The 22,123-nt window shown below is 35.6% G+C and overlaps 2 protein-coding genes across 3 annotated transcripts; one reads left to right on the top strand and one right to left on the bottom strand.

The window, feature by feature from the left end:
* Positions 1-253: 253 nt before the first annotated feature.
* Positions 254-9,482, top strand: LOC147391334 (uncharacterized). Of its 2 annotated transcripts, none has more exons than XM_086459900.1 (9): positions 254-950; positions 4,179-4,267; positions 5,958-6,026; positions 6,231-6,346; positions 6,443-6,497; positions 7,925-8,045; positions 8,498-8,545; positions 8,919-9,013; positions 9,110-9,482. In XM_086459900.1, the coding sequence occupies exons 1-9, from the start codon at positions 866-868 to the stop codon at positions 9,206-9,208; spliced, it is 777 nt and encodes a 258-aa protein (XP_086316026.1). In that variant the 5' UTR covers positions 254-865; the 3' UTR covers positions 9,209-9,482. The 2 variants fall into 2 exon arrangements, with proteins under 2 accessions (XP_086316026.1, XP_086316025.1); XM_086459899.1 differs by having other exon boundaries at positions 256-950; positions 4,173-4,267.
* Positions 9,483-10,310: 828 nt separating this feature from the next.
* On the bottom strand, positions 10,311-19,880 carry LOC147391333 (nucleoside diphosphate kinase B). Its single transcript, XM_086459901.1, has 4 exons — positions 19,717-19,880; positions 19,599-19,647; positions 19,280-19,511; positions 10,311-10,623 (listed from the first exon to the last, which is right to left on the bottom strand). Exons 1-4 carry the CDS (start codon positions 19,765-19,767, stop codon positions 10,509-10,511), a joined length of 447 nt encoding a protein of 148 aa, XP_086316027.1. The 5' UTR covers positions 19,768-19,880; the 3' UTR covers positions 10,311-10,508.
* Between the last annotated feature and the right edge of the window lie 2,243 nt (positions 19,881-22,123).

Genomic DNA, 22,123 nt, shown 5'->3' with positions numbered 1-22,123 from the left:
TATAGTTGGGGATTTAAGTTAATACAGTACCCAGCACTCTTGTCCCTATCAAATATCAGCTCTTAAATGGAATAATATTTTCAACGGCTATGGAATTTTAAATTTATTATATACTATTAGTCGGACGGACAAGTATCCTCCGTTGTCGATCTCAAGGAAATAAAATAATAAAAAATATATATATATATAATTATGAATAATAGAAATAAAATAATAAAAATATTAAAATGGGTGTTCATAGTTTGTAACGGTGAACTACCGAACGTTACTAGAGAGAGAGAGAGCGCTTATAAAGCACCTTCTTTTAGATCTTAAAGTCCTTGTTTTCGGATAAACCCTAAAATCTTTTTCAAGAATCTCTCACTACGAAATCAACCGACTAACTGGTTTCTTTTCTTGATTTGATCCATTCTTGATGGAATTAAAATGGAGATTGTAAATTGAAATTGAACCGAACGACTTCTTTTGATCTGATTTTGAAATTTGGATTCAAATCGCTGAATAAACCTAGAATTACATTTTCAATCTGTCCTTAGGGAGCGGGAGGTGAATATTTGGTGTTGCAGATCGGTTCTTGTTAGTTTTAATGAGATTTGAGCTTTTGAAGGCGCCTAGTTTCTTCATTTTTTTTTTAAAGGTTTGGGGGATATTTTGGTTCGATTCGAGCGATTTTATTTGAAGAAACCTTGGATTTTACCGATTACTCTGTTTTTGGTTGCTATTTGGAGGAGATTTGATTGGAATCGAACGCAGAAATATCAAAGTGTCAGTAATTTAGTCTGTTTCTGTTGCTGGATCAAGATCTGGAAGGGATTTGGTTTGAGATGTTGGATTGGATTGGTCTGGAGATGGTTTAAAAGTCGATATGGATGAACGCGGTGGATCTTTCGTTGCGGTGAGGAGGATTTCACAAGGACTCGAACGAGGCAGTGATTACAATTCAGCTTCTGGTATGCTTTGATTTTGTTGATTTTCTCTGGAAAATTCTGCTAATTTGGTCGCATTGTTAATGTGGAAATAAATTAATAATTCTCTTCGTATTTTGATACCATATGGAACAAAAATTAAAAATTGGTGTTTTTCTTTTTTTAAATGTTAGAGCTCTTCCTGCATTTTATCAAAACAGAATCACCAGGCTAAAATGTCCATGCTTGTTACTCAATTATTGTCTTGCGTGTGTATCAAGCAAAATTGTTTATTTACAATTGAGAAGTTATATCGGGGCACCAACTTTTACTTATGACACACCAATCCTTTTGAAATTGCCCAGTGGTTTACTTATGGATTGGTGTGTTACAAGTAAATGTTGGTGTGCTAATAACAGCTTTCTTTCAATTTTGGTGAATTTTAAAGGATATGGTTGATGATTTAGAATAAGAAAGGTAATAATTCGCATTTGTTGTTGCACCCCTCCCACTTTTTAGTAAATTTATACTGATCATAAAAAATAAAAAAAAAACAAAAAAAAACTTGCTTTTGCTAATTATTGAGGTAGTCATGCATATCCAAGACCTAGATTTTACTATCAATATGAACCTTGAATTTATTTATTATTATTATTTTTAAATTTAGTGGGTAATCTGGACTTGAACCGACAACATGCTGTAAAAGTTGCATTTCAATATGAAATCCAAGCCTTAAACCTTCAAATGTCATAATAATTTCATTAAAGTATCATGCCCACATGGATGTACGACCTCTGATAATGGGTTTTCTGTTTTTTTTTTCTTCTGAATTCCAATTGTTATTTCTTTTTCATTAAAATTCTTATTACAAAAATTAAGTTTATGAATGAAATCAATCCATTGAAACTCATGTATACTAATTGTTATGAATTATGCGTGTTTTGTGCATATGGTTCTTTTATCTTATGCGGTTTAGGCTGAACCAAGTGATATAGTTTTTTGGATAGTGTATTGATTCTATCTTGATCTGGTGTTGTGAAAAACTGGGAGCTGGGTCAATCAAACTGCAACAACAACCTGATCTTGAATTCTTTTTAGATTGATTTTGGTTATGAAACTAGCAGAAGTGAAGCACAGTGTTTCTCATTTGCAGAAAGGTTCCTCATTGCATGTCTTGTTGCTGCTAATTTATTGGTTTCTATATAGTATTCATAATTATTTGGGTAATTTGGATATACAATGTTTTGGTGAGTATTTGAGATAACACAACCCCCCCCTGTTTTTTTTTTTTTTCAAAACTGATGACATACTCACGTTGACCTCGTTTTGCTCTTAAGAGCCTAATGAAAAATTACCTAAATGCCCTCATCTTCAAGCTCTAGCCAAAAAACCCTTGATTTTCTTCACAAAAGTAGTCATCTTCAAGGTCTTGGGAAAACCTTTTACCCTCATCATCAACCATAAGATTCTATCTACTTCAACCTTCAAACCTCAAGGCAATATAGGATTTTTTGGGTAGTAGAAGTTGACGGACTTTTGGGTAGAAAAAACAAGGTTTTCTGCAAAAAGGCTGATATGTAGTTGAAAATGATGGATTGGAGATAAGGTTAAGTAGATTAAAAATAATTTACCATAGAGGTTCAAGAGTTTGAAGATAATGGATTTTTGGAGGCAAATCAAGGATTTTGGGCTGAGGTTGAGGGTGAGGGCTTTTAGGACATCTTAACAGCAGACTGAGTGCAAGGGTGACATGTCATGGGTTTGAAAACATGGGGGATATCACAATATTCACAAAAACAGGGAGGGGTATGTCTAAATCACCCTAATTATTAACTATTTTTGCACATATTTTAAATAAAAATTAAAAAGTATAATTTGTGGAAATGGAAAATTGGAAATATTTCAGCAATGTTTCTTTTTGGTCATCATGGAAATGTTTTGATTTTTCTCATGAAAGTATCTCAAAAATCTATTTCTATGTATTTGAATGAGTATTAATATATATCTTTTACAAATTAGCATTTAGTTTGCTAAATAGATATGAATATGCAATGGATTTGGTGGGACATGTTTTAGTAGAGACCAACCTGTTTATATTGTTATTCTTAGTTTATCACTGCAGATCATGTTTTTTTGTTATGTTTCAGTATTTGCATGCGTTATTTTCACAAACTCTTTTGAAGGGATGAAGTACCCTTGTTGAAGGCATGTCAGATTCCAACGGTTTACTAACCGTGGTGTCACAATTGCTAAAAGTTTCTTTCCTTATTGCTAGATACCATTTATCACCGATTATGATTATGATTATACTTTTCTTTGTGGTAAACGTAACAGAAAATATATGTATACTTTTCTCTACTGTTATATATTAAATATCATAATATTATCTCATCACATAATCCATTGTTCATTTTTAATACATAAACTAGAAGGTGGCATGTGCAAAAGCACACGTATTTGAAGGGCCTATTTGTAATTTATAATAGTAATTTTTTTTTAGATAAATAATTTATAATAGTAATTAAAGGGTGGTTTTGAAGATTACATAGTAAAAAATGATATTTTTGTAATTTTGAAAACTAACCAACATGATTTTAGGGACATGCGATCTTGGTTTTTGACAAAAATGACCTTTGATTATACTGAGTTTAAATGTTATGGTGGGGGCATTTTTGGAATCCAAATTTTGGTGTTGAAGCACTTCTACTCTGCCTTCTCTCATTCTAATAGTAAAGAAATAGTCACCCTGTTAAAAAATATTTAAAATAAAATGCACCGTCCACAGATCCAATTTTTTTTAGGTTTGTTGAGTCCTACACGCTGTAGCTGTCTCAGACTATAGCATCTGTACTCCTATCCGTGCAACATAGGCTATTACATTTGAGGTCTTGTAGTTGTGTATGTTCTGATCGGAAGAAGTATTTGTCAAGTTGTGTGTTAGAATCATTATGCTTCAGATTGATCCTGAATTGTGAACACTAGAGTCTGTGGATTATCTTTTTTTTTTTTTTCTTCTATCGGTAAGCCTGTTTTTAATGGGATCAGCAACTCAATGCTGACAGGAATTGAACCAGTCTATGGTATCATCACCCACATAATTTGCCAACTAAGCTAGCAGGAATTTGGACTTTGCTCCGTTTCCGTAACGTCTACAGAAGTTCTTCGTTTTGCAAATAGATATATAACCATTTGTGGTAATTTGAAGATATAGGCACTCCATTTTCAATAGCTAGCGATCTTGTATTGTTATAGCTGAGGTTGTGGCAGGATCAGCGGCATGGATCGGAAAAGGTCTATCTTGCGTTTGTGTTCAAGGAAGAGAGAGTGAAGCCCGCCTTTCATTTGATTTAACTCCTGCTCAGGTACTTTTCTACATGTCAATTTAAAATTCATTTTTATTGGTTTCCTTCATTCATTATCCATTTCTTGATTGTGTTGCTTATGCACTTTTGTGCTGCATGCTATTTGTATGTCATCTGGCAAATAAGCATTTAGAGTAAGGTGAACTAGCATAGATGAATACACTCTTGAGTTCAAGCCCCTTTGTTGGCCACCCACAGGGATTTATCCCTGCTTACCTGGTATGTGTGGTTTGTGGGGTATTGCATGTACCCATGGGATTTGGGCGAGATATAGTGCTCTAAGAGGCAAGTTGCCTCGCCCCTGCAAGTCGGGCCTACATGTCCAGAACCCCCGTCATTATATATATAAAACAATATATCCTCCTAATTAAAGCATGGAAAAGTTTGTGATTGCTTATCTAAAGTGCTAAGTAGCTTAAACTACATCAGAATAAAATTATATAGAAACAGAAGTAATTATTATTCATTTATATTGATAAATGCATATTATGTGTAATTTACAAATCCTATCTACATACAATTATTATTTTTTATCATTTTATAATTTTTATCAATGTTCTAAAAAAATCAGAAAAAAATGGTCAAATTTCAATGTTTATTGATGCATTTATGCCAAAATCTCACATTTTATACCTGAAATTTGATTTATTTCCATCGAAATATATTGTAAACCAAAATATTTGGTGAAATGAATAGTGATTTCCAGCAGTATATAATATGTCAAAACTGATTTCAATATATAAAAATGATATTGCTATTCTACCTGTGGTTTAAAACAACATTTAGGAACTGTAAATGATGACTCTTATACCGATAAAATAATGGGGTTCTGTTATTAGCCATTTTATGGTTCATAGTGGCCATTATTTTTGAAAATAACTTATATGGAATTAGCTAATGACCTGTTTAAGTGTATGGGTTTTTGAAAAAAAAAAACGGTTTTCAAACTTAGTAGTCATTTTTCCTTATTTTTTGAATTGATGTCTGTTGTTTACTGTTATTAAATCAAAATTTTACTTCAAAATTCATTTTTAAATAAATTTTATCGAAACATTTTTTAGTATTATCTATGGTAGGGTCCATCATGATGTAGTGTCATTCTATTAATAATAATGAAACTGCCAGTAAAGCCCTGGCTGTTACATCACACAACAATGTTCTTTTAAACCTTGATTTTAACTTTTTAATAAATTTTTTGTTGCATTTATTTAAAAGAAACTCTTATTAATGAGAAACTCTGGTAGTCTTAAAAAAAAACTATAATGACATTGCTTAAGCAAAAGTGCATCACATGTGCTGCATTCCCCACTAGTAACCCCTACTCCTATTGTTGCTCTCAGCTAGTGGAAGAGAAACTTTTTCCTCCCTCCTCCCAGATAGAATGATGTAATATTTTTCTCTAAATATAGAAAAAAAAACTTTGTTATCTGAGAAATCTATGAACCACTTTGAGTTTCATTAATTTATCCTCCAAGTAAAAAAAATCCCTGCTAGACTAGGTTTATTTCCGAAGTTCATTCAGTGATAATTTTTTTCATTATCAATTTCTCATTGGTGTTTGATTTGCTGTTAAAATTATTCAAGTTATTGCACAAGGATTGTGCATAATAAAATAACTCTCTTTGGTGAATTGGGTTACATATAATCTTACTGATGATATATTCTTTTCTTTGCCTTATTGTGGTTTCAGGAAGAATGCTTTCAGAAGCTACAAAGACGTGTAGAAATTGTCTATGATAGTTCCAATCCAGTGCACCAGGTAATGCGTGGTCATCTTTATGGTAATTTTGTGTTATCTCTATGTATCCTCTCTGACTATTGGTATTGTAGGCAATGAAGTAGGAAATCTTTTTGTCAACTTTTCTTCTTTTAAAAAAAAAAAACATTTTGAATAGATTTGCGAACGTTAGCTTTTAGATGGGTTCCCTTTTGATACTTACTACTGCTAGCTATATTATTGTAGGAAGCCTTAAGGGCATTATGGGCTGCTTCCTATCCTGGTGAGGAACTTCAAGGTTTAATATCTGAGCAGTGGAAGGAAATGGGCTGGCAAGGAAAAGATCCATCAACAGATTTTAGGTAATTAGTATTTCCTTTGTCTATCACGTGGCCCTTTTCTAATTCTTATCTTAAAAGTTAATTTATGCTTTATGCATATTGGATTTTATATGGTAGAGGTGGTGGTTTCATATCTCTGGAGAACTTATTGTTTTTCGCGAGGACCTATCCGGTATGTATTTTTGCTGCTCTTTCCCCTCTCCCTATTATGAGAATGCTTGTTCTTATGGTCCGTTTATTTGATCTCTAAACTTTGTTAACTATAATAGATTCCATATTCTCTGGTCAAATTAACCACGCTTATATTCCTTTATTTTGGGAACAACCCATCTTTCTCATATGAATAAATGTTGTTATAGATCTTGCAGATTTTTTTTAATTCTAAATTTTCACAATCAAACGTCACAATATCCTTTAATTTAGTCCCAAGGAAATATTTGTATTTGTTGGACATTATATTCCCTTAGTTAATTGCATGACTACAGTTTACAAATACTTCTGTCTATCACAAATTTCTCCTCCATAAGTTTCTGATTTTTTGATACCAAAAAATATGTCAAACTTTTATTTTTCATAGAAACTAGATATATTGCCAGAAGTTGATTTCATTCATGCACTAAGTATTACATTTTCATGGGACTTAGTGTTTATATCTCAATTGATGAAATATTCAGTTTCTTTTTTTTAGGCATGTTCTTTCTCTATTGTAAGAAAAGAAAAAAATTGTGAACTCGAATAAACCTTTCTATAAAGTTGAATTAGGGGGCAATTATCACGAACAAGAAAAGCAATAAAAAAGGATAATATAAATCTCCGAATGGGTTAGAACTGACTCGGCCAAGTCAGTACCAAGGTGAATTAGTTTAACAGGTGGCTCAGTTGTGGGGCTTAAAATGGGACGAATTTTATCCGAAATCCGAGTGATCCGAATCAGAATTTAGTGGGTTTGGTTCTTTCAAGTATATCCGAATTACAATATGGTTTGGATATGGGTTGATGTCCCTTGACCCAAGTCGGATCCATCCCTTTAACCGCCAAGATCCGAATGATATATTACTCTACAAGTTCTATTTTTATATTTTTCCAAGTTATCTTTCATCGACTAACAATAGTTGGGTGTAGTGGTTAAATTTTCTTTTAAAAAAGTAGAGGTTTTGAATTCAAGTCTCCATTTAGCCACATTTTAACAATTTTATTTGAAATAATCTTGAATGGTTTGACATTATCCAACTTGAATCAATTAATTTGGTTGGATCGGATCCAGATATGTATTTAATGAAAGTAAAATGGTTCGGATATAGTTTTAGCTATTAGGATCCGAGTTGGATCCTAATATGAATCCGGATAAAAAAAAAATTGGATATGGATATAACATACTCATATCCGGCCCAAAGCCGACCCTTTTTAAGCCCTACTCAGTTGCACAATGCAAACAAGATTTAATTCCTGGAACACTGTTATTCACTAAAAGATAAATAAACAAAAGCCATATCAAAGTGGCTGCATTTTTAAATGCTATTCATGTTGCCCGTACGTATATATATTTTAAAAATCACATTGCTTTTTTGAAGACTTATCCAATCTAACCCTTTCATGCAGAAACCCTTCCAGGCTCTTCTCCGAAAGCAAGAAGGTGATAGGGCTATGTGGGAGTACCCATTTGCGGTAGCTGGTGTGAACATTACGTTCATGTTAATTCAGATGCTTGATCTTGAAGCAGGTTTGTATTTTTCTGCCCCCTTTTTTTTTCAATTACATAATATTTATTATGAGGCAAAACTACCAAAATGTCCATATTTGTGTAGCAACTTGACTTTTAAAACTCATAAAGTTCCCAATATATGTCATATTTGTGAAATATTTTTCCAATACAATCTTTGGCCCATGTCATCACAGTTTCTAAGGGCTATCGATACTATGTAAGCAATTTAACCAATTTTTAATGAACATTTATTTTCATGTCTTAGTCATGTATATTGTTTCCATTCTGCCATGCTGCACACTGAAACAGACATTTAATTTCTTGCCAAGTCTAGTTGAAGATGTAAGCTGTAAAGTAGTCTTGTTGAATTTTCTGGAAGTTATTGACTTAAAAGATATCCGGGATGAAAGTCATCTTTTCTCAAAAGTCCCAAGTAAATCATTATTAACAATAATTATCTAATTCTGCAGTCAAACCACGGACGATGATGGGCATAATTTTCCTGAAGTTGCTTTCAGGTAATATTGGAGAAATGTCTTATTCACCGTTGTTTGTTTTTATTTATCATTTTGAAAATGGAAGGAGACTTTCTCTCCACTGGTGATAAAGTACATGTGCGCAGAAAAGGGGGTCCACAGAATAAATCACCGATTAATTGATTGAGTCAGGAAAAAAATTGGTGATATTGATTTTTTTTTAAAATTTTTAACCTACCCTTCCACAGAATAAATCCGAACTTGGCTAATACGCTCACTTGCACCGAGGGTGCCCCTCCCTTCTGGATAAAGAAACAACTAATTTGATGACTTGAACCATATGATTGATTGCACTATTATTGAATTCCTCCAGTTTTCAGATTGTTTTGAGAGTTTAGTTGTTGGTTTATGGCAGAAAATGAATTCGCGTTTGACCTTCTGTACTGCATAACATTCAAACTAATGGATCAGCAATGGCTTGCCATGAATGCCTCATACATGGACTTCAATGTATGTGTATTGAATCAGTAAAATAACAATTTCCAATTTTGTTATATTTCTTGGTAATTTAACCTATTTATTGTATTTCCTTTTCATCTCTTTTAGATGGTAATGAAATCTACACGCCGGCAGCTAGAAAGGGAGCTACTGCTTGAAGACATAACACGCCTGGAAGACATGCCTTCCTACAGCCTACTACGATAGTTTAACAATTTCAATCAATATCAATACATATAAAAGAAAAAGGGAAAACAAAAAAAACAAATGGCTCGAAAAAGTGAGATGTCTTTTATCCCTTTTTTTTTTTTTTAAACATTTTCGCTCTGGAGTTTAACATCATTAAGATTGATCCACATATGATTTGTGGGGGTTTCTCTTTATGGGATTTCCAGAAGTTTGGGTTGAATGGTGTATGAGTTTGACTATGTCCGACCATTCAAATGTAATTAGTTCAAGTTTCGTGATCTCTTTCCACAAATGGTGTATAACATCATTTAATTGTGTTTCCAAAGTTCTTGGGCATATATAGTCACAGATCAAGCCTTCCCTGGTTTCCAATGCATTTCGTATGACCAGATGGAGGGGTCAAATGCTCAATTTGGTATTTTCATCTTCTTCCTGAATTTGGGCAGGATTGAGAGAGAGAGGGAGAGGTTCTTCTCGTCATCGAGTCATGGGACTAGAGTAGTAACAACTGAGACTTTTTGATGAAATCACAACACTCCCACCACTTCTAAAGACAAGTATCCAATGTTATTGAGATTCTAGAACACATTCAGTCCCACTAGAAACGTATACAAGGAATTACTTATCACAACAAATTCTCAACACAGGCTTTTACTATCAGCAGATATTCAAACTTCAAAACATATCATTAGGTTGTTGCCTTTCACTTTTTTTTTCCTTCAGTTTTCTGGAAAATCCATGTTGAACCACTGTATCTTTTATTAGAAAGAAAAATAAATAAATAAAAAACAGCTTATCCGGCAAAAGGATGACATGAGAACTACAGGCTTACCAAGGATAAACTTTTCCCAAGGGTGTTTCAATCCATCTCTGCCATTTGTTGGACATCAACAAGTTTGGACACTAAACCACGCCCCAAGGGGACCGGTCCAAAAGGGTTTTCCTCGTATGCATAAAAAAAAAAAAAATTAAAAAAGATACATTGGACACTAAAACTTTCTTACAAATAGGGAACCTAAAATCTAAATCCTTCTTCTCAGACTGGGTTGGGAAATAAAACTACACGATTTGCCCACTCACCAGGACTAACATTGCTCCATCACAGAAACGAGACAAACACTTATAACCAACTAAAGCGTGTCACTATTAGTAATAATAATCATATTCAAGTTGAAAAAGTCTACAATTCCTCAATATAACTAGGAACACACAAAGCAAATCTAATAGCCAAAGACAACCTGAGACCACCCATTAATTAAGAAGGCCAAAATCTGGATGAGAGAAGCAACTATGTAGCCCAAAAACCAAGGTGTAAGTTTTACTCGCAGATCCAAGGGTGAAGGCTGCTCTGCCAGTTCACCGTGCCATCAGGGAACCACAATGCAATCTCCTTCCTTGCACTCTCAACTGAATCGCTCCCATGAATGACGTTCCTGCAAATAGAAATAGATCTCTCTAATAAACAAATTGTATCAAGCATTGTTAAGAATACAAACAATAATATAGCATTTAAATGAAGTAGCCAGATATGTCATTTCCTATTTATAAATATAGATGTCGCAGGTGTCCCCACCCCCGTTAGGAGAGGCCTTCGAAGACAAATCTTTTGTCATAATTTATTAGTGACATGGTACGAGTTATATGTTAGTAGAATGTCAGACAACCAAGACAAATGTTAATAAAATAAATGTGATAAAGATGAAGTCACGATGGATAATAGAAAGACTAATGGAACCAACCAAATCCAAGTGAACCTAGGAGTAACTTCAATAGGGGGAAAATAAAATCCAAATGGAAATTGATTGAGATGCTGTGGACATGTATGATGAACAAAATACAAATTGAATCCTATAAAAGAGAAGGGTGGTTGAAAAAGAAGTGGATTGAGGTGCAATGAAAATATTTCAAGAATCCCAATCATAGAGTATAGATTATGAATTTAAAAACTTAAAGATTGAACTGAATGGTGAAACATGATTCATGTTGCCAGTGATGATGACAATATTCCAATTCAAAGAATGATATACAAGGGTCTAGGTTTCAAGCTGGAAAGATCATGAGGATGCTGATTTTCTGTTATTCTGCTTACCAGAAATTGTATAAATTCCAAAAGAAATACAGCAGTAATGATCAAAAATTAAATATTTTGGGGGTTGGTGATGGAGGGTGACATTAAATCACTGACCAGAAATGTGGCTAAAGTGCTTGGAGAGAATGATGATGAAAGTGGACAAAGGATTAAGAGAACAATTAAAGCACCACCCTGTGAAGTGGGAGAAAGCATGTCAGAGTATTTTTTAGAGGAAAATCTTGACGAGCAAAATATGTTGTTGTCAAAGTGGACAGGAAATCAATATTGTCAAATCTTTTGACCACTGAGGCATTTGGCCTGATGGTATGAGGCTTAAATTTAGAAGGGGCCCACTTTATAGGGTGGAGAGGTGATAGAGTTCTCTTCTAAGAGGGATTTATGATGCATAGATTTTCCTTTGAAAGTATAATTCCTAGCCTTATTCATGTTGTAGATATGAAGGGCTGTCAAATTAGATCAGCTTTGAGCTTCTAATCTAAGGAAGAGATGGCGTTGGAGTGCTCTTTGAAAAAAATTGAGAAGTGCAGCCTGGCTAGATATGCGTTTCAGAACCATCTCTAGAAAATGCTCTTAGGCTAGATTGGTGTTTAGGAACTATCACGACTTCTAGCAAAATGACCAAAATGTCATTCTATACAATAAATTATTGTTTTTATCCCTCTTAATGCAATATTATAAATTTAAATAAGTTTTATGAATCCTAAACACTCTTCAAACGCCCAACATGTATAGAACCATCCTAAATTCTAAAAGAAAAACCAGAATGTCTTTCAATGCAACACACAAATTAGTGTTTCTTTTCTTCCCAAATCAATATTATGCCCTAAAATATGTTTGGTACCACCTAAAATTTTGTATCTTGGGTGTGATAATAATATAATTGATGCTTAAAAGGGCATTCTGATCATTTTTCAAAATTTGAGACTCATAAAATATGCTTAAAGGTAAACATTGCACTAGAAGGGCTAAAACAATAATTGGTTGCATAGAAGAGCATTTGCATCATTGTTTCAAAAGTCAAGATGGCTCCCAAACACCAATCTAGCCCGAAAGCACTTCTCACACCAATTCTCAAGACTAGTTCTCAAGCGCAATCTAGCTCACAACCAACTTCTTCTAAGAATACTTCAACTCCAACTCTTCCTCAAAGTAGAACCTCTATGATGAATGTCTTGAAACACTGAATTATACGAACGTTTCTCAGACATTTATCTTGATTTTTGTCCCCATTTCTCCGTATTAAGGTAATAATCGTGATAAGCCTCCAAACTATTGGAAAATAGTAGATAGTAGTAGCTTAATTTTGTTATTTCTATGTTTCTTTTTCTGTGCAAGGACATTTATGTCCATTCACCTATGTAAGGGCATTTTTGTCCATTCACCTTTTTTATTATTATACATATCTGCCAAGCTCTTAATTAGAAACTTGACAATTCTACAATTCTTCTTGGTATCAGAGCCATTAGAATTCCTTTCTTGGTTTTCCTTCGATCTCCTTCATCTTTTTTGATCACATGCTGCGATAACTCTCTGCGCTGTGTTTCATGCCTTGTTTTGTTCATCGTTAGCCTATTGGCTAGACTGTTGGGTCTCTTTTTTATCTGTGATAGCAGTACTGCAGCCTGTGGAGGCGTGCGACAGCACCTAGGATGCTTTAGAGACCTACGACAGTGAGGCAACCTCTTTGGGAGGTCTATAGGACTTGTGACAGCAGCTATAGTGCTGTGTGTGATCAACGACAGCAACTACGACTTCCTGACTTTGATTCTCGATAGTTAGAACGCAGACGAACCAGCCATAACCACCGTCTTCTCCGGTCGGCGATCGTTCAGGATTTTTTATCTGTTCGGATATTATCGGATATCCGATATTTTTTTCGGATTCAAATTCGGATATAGCACTATGACTTCCTGGCTTTGATTCTCGACAGTTAGAACGCAGACAAACCAGCCATAACCACCGTCTTCTCCGGTCAGCGATCGTTCAGGATTTTTTATCGGTTCAGATATTATCGGATATCCGATATTTTTTTCGGATTTGAATTCGGATATAGCACTATCCGATTGGATAGCTATCCGTTGACAGCCCTAGGTGACCCTCCTTATTTTCGACTGTACGAGATCTTCCTTCAATCTACAAGTTACGTCACTTCTTGTTTAGTATAAACCATGACATCTACTCACGAGATAAAGGACTCCCACACTGCTCTTGGGGGAAATTCTTCTGCACAACGGATTACTACTGCTCTGTTAGATAGTCGTAACTTTCAGTCCTGGTCTTGGTCTGTGCGACTTTATTTGAGTAGTAGAGGTAAATCCGGTTGGTTATTGGGCACCATCCCTAAGCCACCCCCCACTGATCCCAAATTTGAACAATGGGAAATCGATAACTGTACCATTCTTGGATGGTTATTTAACTCTATGGAACAGCGCATCTATACCATGTTCATGTACCATGAGATTGTCTCTTTTTTGTGGTCAACCCTCACTCAGACATATGCGCATGTTATGAATGACTCGAGAATTTATGAGCTGTATCGGGATATTGCTCAAGCTACCCAAAGCACTCAGAGTGTGGCAGATTACTTTGGTTTCCTTCAGTCCCGTTGGGAAAAGCTCTCGCACTATGACTCTATCACTGAGTTGTCTGCAGAAGCAGCTGGGTATGTGATTAAGTGGATTGATCGACATCAGACATACCAATTCCTCATGGGTCTACGTCCTGAGTTTGAAGTACTTCGGACACAGATTCTTAACACCACTCCTTTACCATCTTTATTTGAGACATTTGCGACCATTGATAGTGATGAGCGTCGTCGCCGTGTAGCTTATTCTCAGACTCAAGTCCCTGGGATTATCTCTGCCCCAGCTACAGATCAAATGGCTCTAGCAGCCAATTCAGGGTTCTCTGATACTCGTACTCAAGGACATGGCAGTCGAGCCCGTGGAGGCCGTGGACGTGGTAAAAGGAGTGGCCTTACTTGCAGCCATTGTGGGAAGGTTGGACATGAGAAGATCTGTTACTTTCAGCTTTATCCCCACCTTTTGAGTCTTCTGTGGGACATCCTTCTCCTCGTGCTGCTACTGTAGAGTCTGCATCAGTCTCTCAAGCTACTCTTGGCACAATCGATTTGCAACATCTCCAAACTCAGATTGCAGCCATTGTACGGGATCAGATCCAGGCTCACACTCCCTCATCCTCGACTGTTGCGTCGGTTATTACACCTCAAGGTACATCCTCTGCACTTCAGCTACTCAGTCTGGCTCTGCTCCACTAACATGGGTAATTGATTCTGGCGCCTTTGATCACATGACTGGTGAGTCTAATCATTTTACATCCTCTATTTTCCCTACTACTCATAGGGAGATTCGTCTTGCTGATGGGTCCCTCACACCTATCCACAGCAAGGGTACTATCTCATTATCGCCTAATTTTTCTCTTGACTCCGTGCTTCATGTCCCTCACCTATCTCTTAACCTTTTATCTGTGAGTAGCATTACTAAATCTTTAAATTGTTCTGTAACATTTTTTCCTACTCGCTGTATTTTTCAGGACCTGACTTCAAGGAGGATTTTTGGCAAAGGGTATGAGAAGGATGGGTTGTACATATTTGAATCTCAATCGATTGTGGCTCCAGCTTCTGTCCTTCCATCGTTTGGGAGCCACACTTTTTCATCTCAATCTTTAGATTTATGGCATGCTCGCTTAGGACATGCCAATTTTCAGCACTTGTGTTCTTTATTTCCTGCTTTAAAAACTTCTTGTAGTGGGCACAAATTTCAGTGTTCTGTGTGTGAACTCTCTAAACATACTCGTACCTCATATATTCCTCGTATGCATCAGTTTAATGCAATATTTGATTTAGTTTATTCTGATGTTTGGAGCCTTCCCCTGTTACTGCATTTAATGGTCATAGATACTATGTCATATTTATAGATGATTATTCTCATTGCACTTGGGTTTATTTGATGCGTTCTCGTTCTGAGGTACTTTCTATTTTTGTTAATTTTCTTAAGATGATTCAAACTCAATACAACATCAATGTTAAATCTCTCAGGTCAGATAATGGGGGGGAATATATTTCGGATGGGATTCATTCCCATCTTCATGAGAATGGTATGCTCCATCAGTTGACATGTCCATACACTCCTGAGCAGAATGGGGTGGCAGAACGTAAAAATCGTCATCTCATGAATACAGTTAAGTGTCTTCTTCGAGGCATGCATGTTCCTAAGGCATATTGGAATATGGCAATTCTAACTGCGACTTTTCTTATTAACCGCGTTCCGAGTCGCACCTTAAGAGGACAGGTACCTCTTCATGTTTTTCAACCCGACCACACTCTCTTCCCCATTACTCCTAGAGTCTTTGAGTGCACATGCTTTGTTCAAGATAGGACTCCCACTCGTACTAAATTAGATGATAAAGCTATTCGGTGCGTCTTCTTAGGTTATTCCACTATGTCCAAGGGATATCGGTGTTATGATCCGGTTTCTCACCGTGTCATACATTCTCTTGATGTTACATTCTTTGAAAATATTCTATATTTTCGTACTACTTCTACTTTGCAAGAACCTTTTTCTTCGCGGGACCCATCACCTATAGTGCTACCTTCTCCGATCTTTCCTTCACCTTCGTTGGAGTTTCAGGTCTACACTCGTCGCCCTCGTCCATCTCCACCTTTGCCAACCTCCTCCTTGGACTCAGGTATATCATCTCCTACTCTTACACCTATACCTACTCCTATTCCTTTTGTTTCTGACTCTCACTTACTTATTGCTCTTCGCAAAGGTAAACGAGGGTGTGTTACTGATCATCCCATTGCCCAGTTTGTCTCCCATTAGGGTCTTTCTCCTTCTTATTAGGTCTACTTTGCTCTTATTGATTCTATTCGAGTTCCTCGATCTGTATCAGAGGCTTTGCAAGATCTTCAGTGGACTAGAGCTATGACTGTTGAGATGGATGCTTTGCAGAAAAATAATACCTGAGAACTTGTTACCCTTCCATCTGGGGAGCGAACCGTTGGTTGTAAATGGGTCTTTACGGTGAAATACCTCGCAGATGGCACTATTGATCGGTATAAGGCGCGACTAGTTGCTAAGGGGTTTACGCAGACTCCAGGGAAGGATTTTGGTGTCACATTTGCTCCTATTATGTCTTTGAAAATACTTGACCCTATTTGAATAATGATCTAACGGGAAAGAAAAATGGTGCTCTTGGTAAATATACCTAGCCTAAATGATATTGATGTGTATTAGGGCATGGTAACACATTGCGAATGTGTCGATTTAGCTGCTACAAACCTAACATTATCATCCTTCCTTTCCCACAAACAACCTCAAATGATCATTCTTTTCACACGAATGACCTCAGATGAATACTTTTTGATAACAAAACATATCCCACAACACTATCAAGGTATGCTACACTATCCTCCCCAACCACAAAATCTTACACCTCATTTTATCTTCCACATTGATCAAGCTGCATGATGAGCTATTAAGTTGCTAGGAGAGCCTTGGACCAATAATATGAGAAAATCGACATGCATGTCATCCTCCTTAGCATGCCATGTGACCAATTAAATAAAAAAATTACATCATATTGTCTAGCGACATAGAGATATGGCTGAAAATCTGTGATGTTAGCTCATAGTACATGGCAACTTCTATTGTTTGACTTGATCGATCCATGTGATGATCTACATGGTTTTTCCTTTACTTGACTAGTAGAGCATGTCGCAATAAATAACACGTGGAGTGCGACCTAGAATGTGCCATCTACACATCAAACTAGATCAATGAATCATAAAGCCATATTGATAATTCTTTCTCAATCTTGATGACTAAATGTTCAATCTCTATCTCTGTATAATGCTTTGATGATGATATATTGCCATTGTACATTTTGATGAATAATGGAATCTTTGACTGAGTAGAGTGAGAAAGTTGGTTTAACACTTCTCTCTTTGTTCTATAAGGAGAATAAGTCAAACTACCCAAATCTTTATAAGAAGTGAAGAGAAAATGACACAAACTGACTAAAAAATTGCCAATGAATAGAATGGCATATATTCTATCGTACTCAGAGATTACCAAAACTAGATAATTTGTACTATCTGTACAAATCTAAAACATATTGAGACAAAAATTGCTCTTGGTAAAAAATGTGTCTCAAGCAAGAGGTAGAATGGAAGGTTGGTGCAACTACCACTTTATGAAAATATTATACAGTCATTCAAGTTATAATATCTCATTTTCCATTCAAAAAGAGAAATACAATGGATTGTCAATCAAGAAGCGAATGACATGTATCAAGGTCATCATAATCTATGAGAAAACAATATTTTGTATTCGTTGTTGTAGGCCAAAGTCAAGTAGGTGAATGGTTAAGAATCTATAACAACGTCTTCCACACAAATGGTTAAGAGCCTTCTATGAACAAAAAATTGTGCACCTTTTATCTCATCCACCAGAAAGTTCCCACAACTGCACCACCATCCTTCACCTCAAACTCCACACTTTAATATCCAAACAATGGAGAATTTATCATATTTTAAATCTCAGTTTTGGTTATGGCCAAAACTGCAATGATATATCAAAATTTCAAAAAAATTGGCTAATATACAACGACTTTTGGATGGAACTTTGCTAAAATTGGTCAAAATCTCAAAATTAAAAAAAAAATGTTTTTTTTTCCAAAATCATCATGAAATCTCAAAACATTTACGAATTTCACAAAAATATTAAACTTTGATTCATTTCACATAGATGAAACATAAACTCAATGATTGAAACCTTTTCCAAAATAAATTTCATTCTACCTATTTGTGGGGGTACTGATCAAGAAGTATAAATCAACTGAGATAAATTGTAAGTGGATGTATCTAAAAAACACAAAGAGGTTGAAGAGGGCTATTGACACATGAACGTAAACAGTAATTGCAATTAGCATGTGCCCAAACACATCAATTGAAATATGCACTTTAGCATGGACGCCAATTTAAAGGTTGGTGAAGTGGCTCCGATTTTTTGTAAGCTGAGTTGATGACAAACATTTGGTCATTATGCATCATATAGGGATAGAGAGAATAACCTGAGAGAGAAGATTCAAGGAAAGATATGGGGCTAACCTAAGAGGAATATTTGAAATGGCAAAAGTTCTCTAAGATATAATCTCCAATTTTCAGTAAGTAGTGATCCAATTGCAAAGCATTTCTCAATGACCACTATGACTTCTTTTTTTTTTAAGAAATGGAAGCATGACTGATATGAAGAGAAAACATGCACTTGGTTCATTATGCCCAGCCTAATTTACATGACAGGAATCAAAGCTGAATAACTCAACATGTGTGTCAACTTAGTATCCCAAAACCTAACATGTAATCAACTCCTTCCTCACCAATGGCCTTTTTTTTTTTTTTGATAAGTGTAATATATTGAGGAGAAAAGGAAAATCAAAGTACAAGGAGGCCGAGGAAGCCTCTCAAAGAGCTACAGGACAAAGAAAAATAAAGACATTAATGATTACATAAAGAGTTCCTCACCAATGGCCTTGCAAGGATAATATAATCAATAGCGGAACAGACCATACAAAATTGTTGAGGTGTCCACGAGTTTTCTCCCCAAACACTAAATCCTAACTCCGGTTTTATTTGGATCACTAATTGGGCTCGTCAACTTGTCCAGACCCATGAAATGAAAAATTAACATGCATCATATCTTCCATGACATGCCACATAACTAATTATGGGTGGTAATGTTGTAATATGATAGGGCATGCATGTAATTTTAGCTCATTTTAGGTGGAACCTTCTTTAGTGTCACATTGCTTGATTTGATTGGTCCATGGGTTATTTATGTGACATTTCGATCAACCTAACTAGATGAAAATGTGGCAATTCATACTACATAGTGCATTTTGTGCAAGACAAAAAAAAATGTACAATCTATAAATAGACTAAATCAATTCATTATGGGGTCACATTGATAGTTTACCTGCCAATCTCAATGGCGAAATCACCACGGATGGTGCCGGGGGCAGAGTCTGAAGGGTTTGTTGCTCCAATAATCTTTCGACCAGTTGTAACAACATTCTTTCCTTCCCACACCATAGCAACAACAGGACCAGAGATGATGTACTCAACAAGTCCATTAAAGAAGGGCTTCGAGGAAAGATCCTCATAGTGCTTCTCAGCAAAAGAACGCTCCACGCTTATGAGCTTCAACCCTAAAATTCAAATAATCCCCAATTAGTAATAGAAATCTTGAATTCTTGATAACTAAATAAAAAACCAATAAGAATTCCTCTAATTACCTTTCAGGGAGAAACCCTTCTTCTCAAATCTGCCAATAATCTCACCAACCTGAAATAGAGTTAGATCTGTCAGTAAGAAGCCCGAGAGAGGGAGTGAGAGAGAGGGAGAGAGACGAACCAGGCCTCTCTGAACGCCATCAGGTTTGATCATGATGAAGGTCTGCTCCATTTGAACTGTGAATCTGCTCTTCCCAATTCTCAATCTTTTGTAGATGTGGTGGCTTCACAGTTATGTTTTAAAACAAAAATGTATTTATAGAGATGGGCAGAGATGACAAACCCTAACCCTTACCCTAGTTCAACGGAATATCTGTTTTAGATTCCCTCCAACTTTGATTTTTTCTTTCTTTGCTGTGCAATTAATGGACCGGATCTTGGGTCAGATAGTACAACTTGGGCTTTGATGAGTACTATTCTAGCCCAATGCTAGGCCCATCTTCGAATTAGGTTGGTTTTCAGATTGCATAAAAGTTTGGAAATCTTTATCAACTCTAAAATAGTTATAAAACTCAGCAAGTCAACTTGATGGAATTTTGAACTCTAAAAGGACCATTTTTTTTTAATTGTCTTGGAAAGTTTTGGTCGATTATGGATGGCATGTGCAATACTTTTCTTCTACTTTTTTTGGAAAAAGGAAAAATAGATATGATCGTATAGGCGCTTTTTCAATCTTCTCACGTTTGCAAACTATCTAACAGCCCACATGTTGTCAAGATGTCGATAGGTTCTAATAATGGTCCACTAGAGACTTGTTGGTTATGAGCCAACAAAACGACTGTCATGAGAATGACGCGATCAAGATGTTGGATTGCCCGCTTGTCGGACCTAGGCTAACAAATCCAGATGGGTGTCGTGAAAAACGGTAACTCATAGCAACCTATTGGACACAATCCAACGAAGAAAAATGAGAATTGTGAGAACAAACAATTGTGACTTTGACACATTGCAAAGCAACTTTGAGGCCGAGGGTTCATGACCAGCTTACCTATCAAAATAAAATAAAATTGTGACTTGCTAGATCTGAGAGAAATCATATGGATATCGTGAAAACTATAATAGGAACCTATTAGACCCGAATTGACAAAGTTAAATGGGCTTCATGATAACAACAGTACACAACCTGGAGGCATCATCATCCAGATGTGGTATCACTCAGAAGTAGCATATTATGGATGCACAAGACCAAAACTACGGTGCAGAGTTCGACATGTGTTGACTGAATTTTTTGCTTTCATTTGGGCTCATTGGGTTGCAAACAGATATGGGCTCAGTATAGACTCAAGAACCCACATCTAGGTTTCGAAAAGATTTGTCTAGCAAAATTTGGCTTGTGAAAGCAATCCAAGTCCATCGAACATTAGGTCTGATATCAATATAAAAATCCATATTAATAGGGCCTGATCTATGTATGAAACCCGTAAAAATTATGCCCATTTGAACACATGAGTCGATTCAGATATGGGCATACAAAATGTCCTGAGTTTAGCACCAAAAACCACATGATAAGGCCCAACTGCATGCCAACATGAATCACGCTTAGTTTGAGCATCATAAATCATACAAATCTATGAGTTATGCATGGTTCATGCAAATGGTATCTGCTGAACTATTATATGAATGAGGCTGATTTGCACAGCTGAATAGATGCTAATTTTAATTAGATTGGGTTTGATTAGAGGTCCAATATTGGGCCTGATTTGGATCAGATTTTGGTATTGGTTTGTCTACTTTTCAAATTTGGGCCTTGCAATCTTGTCAAATCACATATTGTACTGTTTTTATTTTATTTAAAATTCATTTTGATTTTTTATCATTGGTTCTCAGGCACAATTTTCTACAGTTTCCAACACTACCCTAAATCCAAATTCCAGTTATTAGCCTGGTCTGGTCCATCTTGTTCTAGGTTTGGGTAATGTCACTAGGCCCATTTAGTTATCTATTTCATGTTTAGGGCCAGGCATGATGTTGTTTGGGCTTGCCCGATAAAAATTATGTTATAACTACATTTATGATATATAAGAAATTTGCTAAGTGGGTTGGGCTTGGTATAGGATTTTCAGGCCCAATAAGAATTTGTTTGAAACCTTACAAATATATGCTTTTTTTTACATTTGTTTCTAAAAAGTATTTATTCTTTTTCCTTCAAAAGGCAATTATACAAAATCTTATTGTAAATAAAATTTTGAGTATATATGATATTAGGGAAATATATGAAAACACGAAACCTTTTTTTGGATTACAAAACAAAATAGAAATTGTTTTTAGGGAAATATATGAAAACACATATTTGTAGAGGTTGTTAACATCCCATTTAGCTATCAGATGTCATAATTTTCTTACAAGTAAGTATATTTTATTATAATACATATGGTTTTTGTGGGTTTGAATATCTTAGTGATTTTTTTTAGTTGTGGGTTCTATGATCTTGAACCACAAATTTCTAAATATTTTCTTTCTTTTATGTTTATGTTCTTGAGCGGTGAATGGAGCATGTTGGAATCCACTTCCACATTTGATCCAACTCA

Source organism: Akebia trifoliata, chromosome 11, assembly GCF_017979445.1.
Source record: "Akebia trifoliata isolate Shusen 1 chromosome 11, ASM1797944v1, whole genome shotgun sequence".
NCBI lineage: Eukaryota > Viridiplantae > Streptophyta > Magnoliopsida > Ranunculales > Lardizabalaceae > Akebia > Akebia trifoliata.
Note: the sequence above shows the minus strand (reverse complement) of the source record. Positions and strands in the feature narration are given on the sequence as shown.

What these genes read in the sequence shown, in the direction of transcription:
- LOC147391334 (XM_086459899.1), top strand. Translation starts at nt 866, where the DNA reads ATGGATGAACGCGGTGGATCTTTCGTTGCGGTGAGGAGGATTTCACAA. An exon ending in TTGATTTAACTCCTGCTCAG is followed by an intron (nt 4,268 to 5,957) that starts GTACTTTTCTAC and finishes TTGTGGTTTCAG; the next exon opens with GAAGAATGCTTTCAGAAGCT. An exon ending in GATCCATCAACAGATTTTAG is followed by an intron (nt 6,347 to 6,442) that starts GTAATTAGTATT and finishes TTTATATGGTAG; the next exon opens with AGGTGGTGGTTTCATATCTC.
- LOC147391333 (XM_086459901.1), bottom strand. Translation starts at nt 19,767, where the DNA reads ATGGAGCAGACCTTCATCATGATCAAACCTGATGGCGTTCAGAGAGGC. An exon ending in GAAGGGTTTCTCCCTGAAAG is followed by an intron (nt 19,512 to 19,598) that starts GTAATTAGAGGA and finishes TTTGAATTTTAG; the next exon opens with GGTTGAAGCTCATAAGCGTG. An exon ending in TTCGCCATTGAGATTGGCAG is followed by an intron (nt 10,624 to 19,279) that starts GTAAACTATCAA and finishes TTCTATTTGCAG; the next exon opens with GAACGTCATTCATGGGAGCG.